Genomic DNA, 11206 nt, shown 5'->3' with positions numbered 1-11206 from the left:
ACTTCCGGATTCCATAAATGAAACGAAGACAGCTATTCTGAACTCTCTGAATCCTCCCCGAGTCATATGAGCACACAGCCGGATGATATAAGGGAATCATATAGTTAAACTAAGAAAGAACCAAGGAGTCACATAAAGTTTTTTTCAACATGATAGGCAAATAGCTTCTATGGGGATATAGTAGCCTTAACGAGTGATACGCTTTCTTGATGTAGTTATTAACTTGACTATGGTATCTAAAACTGTTATCTACAATCAAACCAAGACTCCTTGCCTCACTCACAATCGGCACTTCAGATCCCTGAATGTGAACTTTAACCAAACCCTTTAACTGGTCGCAAACGCTTTTGTTACCAAAGAGCAAAACGGCTGATTTATTAGGATTAATTTTCAGACAATGCAAATTGGAAACATTCGTTATATATTCCAAGTCAGAATTTAAATTATTAATAGCATTGCGCCATTGGGATGGACCAAAAGAAACATAAAGCTGGGTATCATCGGCATGATGAACTGTGAACTTGATTGTGTTTCACATTATGAAAGATTTTTGAAGTATATATCGAAAACAACGTGGGACCAAGAATTGAGCCCTGAGGAACCCCAAAATCAATTGGTCGAGAAGAAGATGTTATGCCCTCAATCCGAACACACTGTGATCTCCGTCCAAGATAACTGCCAAGCAGAGCAACCGCCGAAGGATCAAGCCCAACAGAGTGAAGAATCCTAAAAAGGACCGCATGATTCACAGTATCAAACGCTTTACTATAGTCTAACAAGGTAAGAACGGTAACTTCACCCTTATCAGTCGCAGAGATAATGTCATCTGTCACCTTCAGCATCGCAGAGCAACAATCATACCCTCGACGAAACCCAGACTGAGTAGATAATAGAGAGTCAGTATCCGTAATAAATTCCGTTAATTGAACTTTCAGTACTCTTTCAAGAACCTTTGATAACATTGGCAGAATACTAATGGGTCTCAGGTCCTTCAAAGCTTTTGGGTCACTACATTTAGGTATAGGCTTAATTAAGGCTTCCTTCCAGCAATCAGGAAATACACTTTCCAGAATGCAGGAATTTATAATATGTGTAATAAAAGGTACTATATGGGGACAACAAAGTTTTACCATCTCAGGACTAATTTTATCAGTTCCTGTTGAAGCAGATTTTATCGATTTAATAACATTAAGTACCACGAGTGGCTCAACGACACTAAACTTAAACCTAGAGTTATTATCACTGATATTCATGTCATATAATATATCAAGAGCAGCGTCACTAGAAGGGGGGAAATCATCCACAATTTCAACTTCTTCAATTTCAATAGCTTTATTATTCAATTCCAATATATTTGAAAGAAAATTAAAAATTATTTTTCAAAAGTATAATGATTTAACTATTCTGAAAAGTTAATAAAAGCATACGTTGAAAACATTTGTCGTTACTTCGAGACGTTATTACTACCGAAGAAAATGAATTTAATTTAGAGAAGTTGTAGCCGGTTCTCATTTCGCAACATATGCTGCCACATTCGGGCACTAATATCCAAGAGCATAAGGAACATTATAACGACATCTGTACCTTGGGTTTAATAATTTTAAATTTCATTCTATTTCATTCTCCCCGAATATATTAGTATTGTTATTATAATACATACAACCGTGCAATCATTTATATCAAAAAGTCGAAATAAATAATGAGTTACGTGCGAGAATTTCAAATGTCACATTTTGATAGGTTTTTGAGGTCGTTTGGTACAACTACAGGGTACATCGCACATGATGGGATGAAAATGTCACCGCCAGCACCGGAATTTCGTTTTCAAAGAGATGTAAATGAGAGCAACCCCACCCAACGCAACTTGCAATTTATTGTACGGATACATTTACCGAAAATTTCCATTTTAATACTTGAAATATGACTAGGAAAAATTTCTTTTCAGATTTAAGTGTGAAAATTTTTCATAGCGGATAAGTTTGAAGTAAAGTATCTCTTAAAATTGAAGCCCCTAAGCCAACTTATTCGATTAGCCGCTCCTACTCTCGAAAAAGCTATTGAATAGCCTGAAGGGATCTCATGCTTTCAACTACAGGAAATTAGTAAATAATTAAACGGCCTCGAGTTACGAAGCATTGATTACCTTTCTGATTGGATATTATAAACTCAACACTCTCCATGCATTATTGAAATGCATAAATAATGAAAATATTAAAATGTTTACCGTACGTAACAATTATTTTAATCAAAATCAGTCAATTCGAAATTGTAGTCAATTTTCAATGTAGTATATTATAAATAGTTGTTTTCTATTGCCCTATGCTTTACGATGTTTCCAGCGTAAATATCATTTACGGGTGTATTTTATTTGCTAAACTGCCATAAATTTTTCTTTACTGCTCAATAAAAATACCTATCTATACTTATTGCGATACATCCAGTAGTTATAGGTTCATATAACGGTGTCTTCCTATTGAAAATTATAGCGTTTTTTATTATGGATAGTATTGAGTTGTCTTGATTATCTAAAATATTAATTATTAATGTAATGAATGAAACATAAAAACATAAAAAGTTGCACATTCAGTTCTATTAAGGATTCTAGTTGAAAAGTTTGGATTAAAAAAACGGCAGCCGAGTATATCCTCACGTCAAATACGAGTAGTTTCTGTTGTACGTAAATAAATTAACGAGTGAAATGGCTACTACAGCAAATAGCTTGATTGCAACTCCGTACTACTAAATTAGCGCCATCCAGCTTTTCCACTCGTACGAAATTAGTTGTTCAAATGACATCAAGCAAGTACACGTTTAACCTTTCTACGAAACCATTTTTTAATTCTTATTATGCACGCTTATTACTTTGAAATTCTAATCGCAGAGAAAGGTTTTAAGGTTTTTTCAAATTTTAGCTTTCAAGTTCAAATCGCAAATGTACTCAATTATACAATATATTTTTCAATCGGTGTTGAGTAGTTCCTATATTACATAATTTATCTCATCATTTCCAATGGCAAAGCTTAGTAGACAGGCTATTTTCATATTAATAACCTATGTACTAGGTATTACCCGTATTTCACTTTAACATGTTCCGCCTTTATGCGATGCAACTTAATTCCGATTGCAGCCAGAACCTTTAATCCGATTACCGTCACTGATTTGCTTTGCGTCTATGTTTGTTAAATTGGGTATTATTTAATATGCGAAATTGTAATTCATTAAAAAATATATACTATAATCCTTATTTCATAAATTGGTCATGTAATAATTTTTTACTTTCTCGCAAATGCGAATTGTATACATTTTTTTCAAATAATAAAAGGTTGTCTAACCAGTATCTACTATTCTATCAACAATATAGGATATTCTGGAAATAGTATCTAGCATTTCATTGGTAATATCAAGTCTTCTACAAGCTGTAAGTGGACTTGTACTAGCAGTATCTTGTTGTCTATCAGAAATACCCAGTCTCCTGGAATAAAGTATTCTACTAGCTATATCACATATTCTGCAAGTAGTTAGTAGCCGCGTGCAACTAGTAACTACTCTTCCATCAACAATGCTCCACCTGGAAGAACAGTTTTCGACTCTGAAAGCAAAATAAAATAGATATTAAGCAGCAAGTAATCTCCTGTAACCAGTATCTAGTATTCTATCTCAGTATTTCGTCTTCTGGAAATAATATTTGGCAATATCAAGTTTTCTGTAAGCTGTAACTAAACTTGTAAATGCAATATCTTGTCTATCAGAAGTATCCAGTCTTCTGGAAGTAATGTATAGTATTCCATTAGCTATATAACATACTCTGCATGTAATAAGTAGACCCTTCAAGTAGTAACTAGTTTTCCATCATCAATGCCCGGTCTGGAAGAACAATTTCTGATTCTCAAAGCAAAATAAAATAGATATTAAGCAGTCTCGTGTAACCAGTATCTAGCATTCTATCTCAGTATCTCATCTAATCCATAGCTTCCAATATAAATAAGATGGGGTAAATAAAGTTCGCTATAAAACTTGATAGTAAATCCATGTTAACACACTATCCGTATGGATACCAACGATGCAAAAAAGATTTGATTTCTTTATAAAGATTGGAGAGTCGATAACCGTTGAGTGGGAAATTCGAATACGGAGATAATAATCGATAGACAAAAATGCTCACAACAATAAGACACCAAGGAGGGGAAAGTGGTGGATTCGAGCGAAGTGAAACATGTGGGTAAATAACGCGGGTTGTGAAACTAAAAACAATTATTGCATTTTACAAGATAAGTATGAGGACAAATTGAACCGTTCATAATCACTTCCCATAACAGGAAACTGGTCAGGAATTCTTTGAAATTATACTGAAGATGGTTTCAAAGAAAGATGAGATTCCAAGAATATAAGGATATTTGAAACAAATCAAATTAAATTTTTAATTAGTTAATTAAGCTTTTAATTAACAAATTAATCCTTTAATTAATATATTAAACAGGATATTGAACAATAGAGACCAGTGAGAGAATATATAGTAGTTGCAAATAGAGAACAGGATACACAGATCTAATCTACATCGTCACATGTGACCGAACTACATACGTACTCGAATTGTATTAGCATAATTTAGGAAGGAAGATGCTTACTTAGGAAATTACTTGCTTGCATTTGCAATTCAGGTTATAATTCACAATAGAATTAAAATGTGTTCAAGTTTATTGTAATATAATTATATTTTTACAACTTATATGTTGGTAATCGAATTAAATGTCAAATTTATTATATAAATCATCATCGCAACCGTCTATTATAGTTTCCATAACTTCTCCTTCCCATACTCTATTCGCAGCATAAGCAATTGGTTGAATGTTGAACCAAAAGTTACAAGTATTGAGGAGAGTTCGAAAACTAAAATATGGTTCTTCGATTTTTTGGGTTTTCGTATCAACTCCATCAAAGTACGTAATTGCGTAATCTATTTTTTTGCATAATTCGGTATTTTGCGGCTTATTCCACCAACAATCCACAAACTTTGATTTTATTGTACAATTTACGTCATCTACTGGTCCAACATCTTATAAAATAAAAAAAAGAAATTAAAAAGAGGAATCGTAACAAAATACAGATAATTTACCGCCAACTAATTCAAGTTCTGAGCTTAATCCGTCAATGTAGTTTTTACCATCAGCAACAGCAGGAATGACTTGAACAACTTCGAATTTACAAGTTTCCAATTGTATTGGTGCGAAAAAATGCGTTGTGTGTACTCGGACTGTTTTTTGATTAAATTTAATAAAATATTGCAAATCGCAACCGATTCCGCCGATAGGAGCTTTCCAACTTAAATAAACGTTTTTATCTTTTGGTGCAACTTCGAGACTTTGTACAGCTCCTGGTTGTCTAACAATTGTTTTGTTGGTTGCGAAACCTTCATAACCGGTACTAGATACGGGTAGTATAACAAAATCGCTTACGTAACAATCACCATCTTTTTGGATAACTTGATAATCAACTTCTCCGCATTCGTTTGGTATATTTGTTGGAGGTTTGAAGTCTACGACAACTTTTCCTTCGCGATTTTCTAAAGTTACATCTCTAACAGATGGTATTCCTAAAATGTTTAATAATTAAAATAATTTAAGGAAATTTAATTTTTTATGGATACCAATTTCATAGTTCATCTCTGCTTCTGGAGATTTCATCTCATTACTAAATGCTTCAACTTTTATGATATATGGGATACAAGGATTATCTTGAGTTAGTGGCAACACAAAGCGAGAACTATCTAAATCGTTAATAACTTCTTCCTTGTTTGAACCAACTTTATATCGGAGCGAATATGTTACTTTACAAAATCTACCCAAATTTAACGGATTCCAGGTTATTTCTATTCCCTTTGAAGTTCGCTCGGCTGATAATCCAGTTATGTTGTTTAAATCTACAGGAGAACATATAATTTTTGGGACCTTACAAAAATGTAAACGGTCTAAAAAATTACCTCTTTCTAAATCATATTCATTCGATACCGCAAGTAACGTATCATTTTCTAAGACCAATATTTTAATAGAAACGTCCTCACACTTTAATTTTCCAACGGGTAATATAGCCATGGGCATTCCCACTGAAACACTATCACTAACATCAGTTAAATTTTCATCTACGAAGTACTGAACTTTATATGTTGGCTTTAATGAACAATCATTGCTCACAGGTCCCCAAGAAACAGCTATAATTTCGCTTACGTATGTAAGAAAAACATTTGTAACTAAAAATAGAATTAATAAGCAACTAATATAGAGTATATTATATGTTAGTTACCTTTGCAGTCAGATTTTAAGTTTTCGTTATATTTAATAACATCAATAGTTCTTGCCTTTCCTAAAAAAATAACCAAAACGGTTAAAATCACAAGTAAGGGACTCATTGCTTTAAACGAATATTAACAGGAAAATGGAAACTATGAACGAAAATTATTCATTTTAAATACAAAACTTGGCCTGTTTACTACTTTTAATGACCGCTTTGTTTCAAAACAAAGATTCGAGAATAATACCTTTTCCAATTATCAAATGCGTAAATGGATTATAACGACCTTTTATTCAAGGAAGTTATTGATTAATATGAAACTATGAAACTTTAAAATCTGATTCGTCACATATCAAGAATTTCGAGAGAAAAACAATTTTTAATAAAATAATAATTTGAAATACTAAGCTATTTTAAATTAGCAAAAATGGTTCTAGAAGCTTCTTTCTTTTGATATTGTTATGGAACTCATTATCTTTTTTATTACTCCTAAAGGGAAAATTTCCGACTGATAGACTTCTTTATTAGCAGGAATGTACCTTCCAACCTCATAGAAGTTGAAGTGAACATTGACATAAACTCCGATTACTCTGCCGTCATACTAATACTCTTAGCAACACAATACAAGAACAAAATCAACCTAAACGTTAGTCTTAGAATTAATGAAGAACTAGAAAGAGAAGCTGAACATTTCACCTGTCTTATCGAATCAGTGAACTACAACAACACTAAGGAACAACACAAGTAACCAAAATGTACTAGCATTCAGAGAAATTGTCAAAAAAACGAAGTGGTAGAAGAAAATGGCAGCAATCGAGGTATCCCTTATACAAAAAAATATACTTAACAACAAGACCCAGAAACTCAGAAAGAAAAGACGAAGAAGAAAGAATTGTTGCTATTAATAGCAACAATGGACCACGAGCTAGAGACAATAAGTAAAAAGTAACGCGGTATGCTTTATTATTATTATTATTGCTGCCGGGCTGAGGAGGGCGGCCCCTCTCGTTACCGCGACCTATAAGATCTATTGTAACTTTAGCCCTCCAAAGGTTTAGGGCAAATGTAGGTCCTTAATGAACCTTAGTATTGTCCTGAGGTCTTGAACCTTTATGTCGGTAGGTAACAGGGGAGTTTTACCGAAGACGTTGTGCCTTAGACGTCCTCTGGCGACGCAATTGCACAGTATATGTTCAGCAGTTTCTGACTCGTCGTTGCATAGTCGACAAGTTTGATCCTCAGCTTGTCCAATGTGGAAGAGGTGGTATTTTAGGGGCACATGGCCGGTTAGGTAGCCTGAGAGCGTTCTTAGATCCCCTTTGCTGAGGCATAAAACCTCTTTGGTTTTGTTTTGCGACGGAGTTATCATACTCTTCGCTTGTCTGTGACCTGGAAGTTCTTTCCAGCGTAAGGCTATCTTTGAAGCCTCCCAGTTGTTGATTATTTGTTTTAGGTGGCTTTTTTGTAGTCCACATCCAGGTTGGGGTCCAATGAAGGGCGTGTTTGCTGCCTCTTTGGCCAGCTTGTCGGCCTTCTCATTGCCCTCAATGTTGCTGTGACCTGGAACCCACCATAGGGTAACATCATTGCCCCTAGCGAGTTCTCTCAGGTTGTTGGTGCACTCTCTGATCAGTGCGGAGCCACACGTGTAGGCCTGAATTGCCTTTAAGGCGGCCCGACTGTCTGTGAAAATGTTTATGGATGCACCTTTTTGTCCCTTCTGTAGGTTCAAAACGGTGCAGAAGTTTATAGCAAGAACTTCTGCTTGGAAAATTGTTAAGTCCGAGCTGAGGGGCAATTTGATGTGGCTATTTGGTCCACTAATGCCCATGCCTACTCCAGATCTTACTGTCTTTGAAGCATCGGTGTACCAGGCTAGGGCTCCTCTTTTTAGTTGAGGCCCTCCTTTCGCCCAATCAACGCGGTATGCTTAATATATGGCTGAGATCCCAACTCAGGCCAAAACAGTCAAGAAATAAGCAATATTGTGAATCAAAGAGCAGAAATATCACACCAGTTACTCGAGAAATTCTAAAGTACCAGCCTAAAAATGGTATAGTCGTACTAATCGACCTCTTCAACGCAACCCAACTAAACAAAATGCCCCCAAAACAATACTTAGAGACAGACTCCTAGACAGTTAAACAAGAAGATGAAGACTCAGACTTAAAAAAGATAAATCCTATATACTAGTGACATACCAGAGTTGAGGGTAACTACGTTTGCAGATAATACAGGACTACTTGCGTAGAGAAAGATTTGGGAATCTACAAGCAACCAACAATGCAATAAAAATGGAGGATAAAGTTAAACGAGATGAAATTCATCCATATCAATCTTAGAAATAAACAGCAAAAAGATACAGCGTCTCTAGATATACATGGTACTAGTGGTGGAACGGATATCCGGCAAAAAGCCGTTTTGAAAAATAAATTTGAGAAATAAATTTTTGAAATAATCTACAATTTTTTCAAATTTTGCAATTTTCGCCGGTTAAGTTTTAAAAATTCGTATAAAATCCATTTCTTGGAATATAAGTATGGAAATTTCCCAAAGTGTTAATAAAAGTGTCTTCTTTCCAATGAACCAACCCGTTTTGAAAAATAACTTTTAGTTTTTGAGAAAACAATATTTGATGGTATGATAAAATTTTCGTTGTTGCAATTTTCATTGATAATTTTCAAAATTTGCTATAAAATTAATGTCTTGAAGAATCCTTGTGGGAATATCACCAATTATTAATTAAAGTATCCTCTTTTTAATGCAAAACCCCGTTTGAAAACTATCCGTTCCATCACTACATGGTACCATTGTGAGAACAATGCCCAGTATCTAGGCATGATTCTGGACACCAAATTTAGGTGGGAAGACCATGTAAAAAAGAAAAGAGCACTATAAGCAATAAACTACTGATAGCTCCACTGGCTGGTTAGGAGGAATTCCAAAGTACAGCATCTGGGGCTGCGCTGGTAACACGAAAATCAAGGGTATTCAAATATTCCAGAATAAAGTGTTGCGAAACATAATTAATGTCCCATGGTATGTGCAAAATACATACAATGCAGAGGTTTTTCACTGCTGTGTAGCCAACAAAACGTCCAAAAATTGAAGAGAAAATGCAATTGATAGCGTTAGCAATTTTAAATAAATGCAGATTCAAATAAGATATAGCTTAAATAAACGTATAAACATATATAAACTAAAAACATTAACTAATTTTTTAAAATCACAAAAAAAAGCAATAATTGACCCCGACGTGATTTGAACACGCAACCTTCTGATCTGGAGTCAGACGCGCTACCGTTGCGCCACGGAGTCTTGTGCGAAATATCATTAACTCCGCAGCACAATCCATTATCAGGTAAGTTTATTCTTAATCTAAACATAAAATAAGGATTACGTTTTATTATTCGTGTTCGTTTTTTATCATTTTCAAGTTCGTCTTTCTTTAAGACTTAAAAAAGTTGTTCAAAAGTAAACGAAAATAAAAAGATTAAAAGGTTATCAATTATGAAATTGAAGTGGTGTTAGTTTGAATGAAAATGTTACAAAATAATACACAGATTTTATATATTTTAATAATTATATTGTTTTCGATACAAATTAGTAAAAATAATCGAACAGAATTACTAGAAAATCAAGTGGTGTACTATCAAGCGATTTTATGTGATAAAAACCAAGTGATTTTTACAAGTAATGCGACGAAAATTCTTAATGATGAAATATGCGAGATAAACGTCGTCGATAAAAATTATACAGTTATCGATTCAGAAAGTTTTAAGGATTTTAGTGAACTATTAAAATTGAAAATAGTGAATTCGACGAAAAATTTAATGCCTGGTTTTATACGAAACGTTCCTAATTTAGTTTCAGTAAAAGTAACATCAAACGTTATCCCTAAAATTTTTGAAAACATGTTTAATCATATTCCGATTAAATATTTATGGCTAAACAATAATAAAATAGAAATTATTGAATCTAACGCATTCGATAATATGCTTAACTTAGAATTAATTGATTTAAGCTCAAATTTATTAACTTTTATAAACGGTAATTGGTTTACAAACAACTTTTCATTGTACATATTAAACTTTTCTAATAACTCTATTACATCAATAGATGAGACATGTTTAAAAAATTTAAAACCGTTACATTATTACAGGATATCTCTTACAAATAATAAAATATCCACGATTCATGAAAATACTTTTAATCATATTAAGTACATAGACTACATTGAATTACAAAGAAATGAGTTGTATCATATTCCGATCAAATTTCTTTCACAATTTTATGACGTTGGTTATTTAAATTTATGTTATAATTACGTTTCTTGTCTCGAATTTAATTTGAATACATTTAACAATTTTTCTAATTTTTATTTAAAAGGGAATAATTTATCTTGTTGGTGTATTAATAATTTAAGGAATATTAATTTTATGTTTGGTTATAGTAGAATTCATTTTGATATGAATGATTTATGTAAATCAAGAGGTGAATATAGATATAACATTTGGAAATTGGAACATGATACTTTAAAGTTTTAAGATAAAAAAAAAATTTTACTAAAAAACTAAAATCAGGAATCTAGTAAACTATTAATATGTTAAGAAATGTCAAAGTCAACTTCACAATATCAAATTCATGCGTAATTTAATTTAAAGTTTATGTTTTTTAATATGATGATGGTTGCTGTGGTAATTTTAGGTATGTAATAATTATTAAAAATAATTCTTTTCTATTATAATAATATACATTGATTTAAGGAACAATCACGGTATTGTTACTTCTTATTTGTTTGTTATCAATATGCGGGATGATTTATCATAAACGCTTGGAATTTAACGTTTGGGATAATATAGGTAACATTTTCAACGCTCTTTGTGCTCGTGAACCGATTGTAATTGAATATGAAGAAATG

At 33.0% G+C, this 11206-nt stretch overlaps 1 protein-coding gene and 1 non-coding gene across 2 annotated transcripts; both read right to left on the bottom strand.

Annotated features, from left to right (window-relative positions):
* Window positions 1–4677: 4677 nt before the first annotated feature.
* On the bottom strand, window positions 4678–6461 carry LOC111427587 (uncharacterized). The gene is made up of 5 exons (XM_023062798.2): window positions 6298–6461; window positions 5978–6244; window positions 5645–5917; window positions 5114–5590; window positions 4678–5053 (listed from the first exon to the last, which is right to left on the bottom strand). The coding sequence occupies exons 1-5, from the start codon at window positions 6401–6403 to the stop codon at window positions 4743–4745; spliced, it is 1434 nt and encodes a 477-aa protein (XP_022918566.2). The 5' UTR covers window positions 6404–6461; the 3' UTR covers window positions 4678–4742.
* A 3070-nt stretch (window positions 6462–9531) lies between these two features.
* On the bottom strand, window positions 9532–9603 carry TRNAW-CCA (transfer RNA tryptophan (anticodon CCA)). The gene has a single exon. It is a non-coding gene; the product is annotated as a tRNA-Trp (tRNA).
* Window positions 9604–11206: the final 1603 nt, after the last annotated feature.

The sequence above is a fragment of the Onthophagus taurus genome, chromosome 2, assembly GCF_036711975.1.
Source record: "Onthophagus taurus isolate NC chromosome 2, IU_Otau_3.0, whole genome shotgun sequence".
Taxonomy (NCBI): Eukaryota; Metazoa; Arthropoda; class Insecta; order Coleoptera; family Scarabaeidae; genus Onthophagus; species Onthophagus taurus.
The sequence above is the reverse complement of the archived record's forward strand: the minus strand, read 5'-3'. Positions and strand labels throughout refer to the sequence as shown.

Bases quoted from the DNA above. Each gene is read 5' to 3' on its own strand.
- LOC111427587 (XM_023062798.2), bottom strand. From the start codon at position 6,403: ATGAGTCCCTTACTTGTGATTTTAACCGTTTTGGTTATTTTTTTAGGA. The intron at 6,245-6,297 runs GTAACTAACATA...TTCTATTTTTAG, and splicing joins CTTAAAATCTGACTGCAAAG to TTACAAATGTTTTTCTTACA. The intron at 5,918-5,977 runs GTAATTTTTTAG...GTTCTCCTGTAG, and splicing joins TGAATATGATTTAGAAAGAG to ATTTAAACAACATAACTGGA.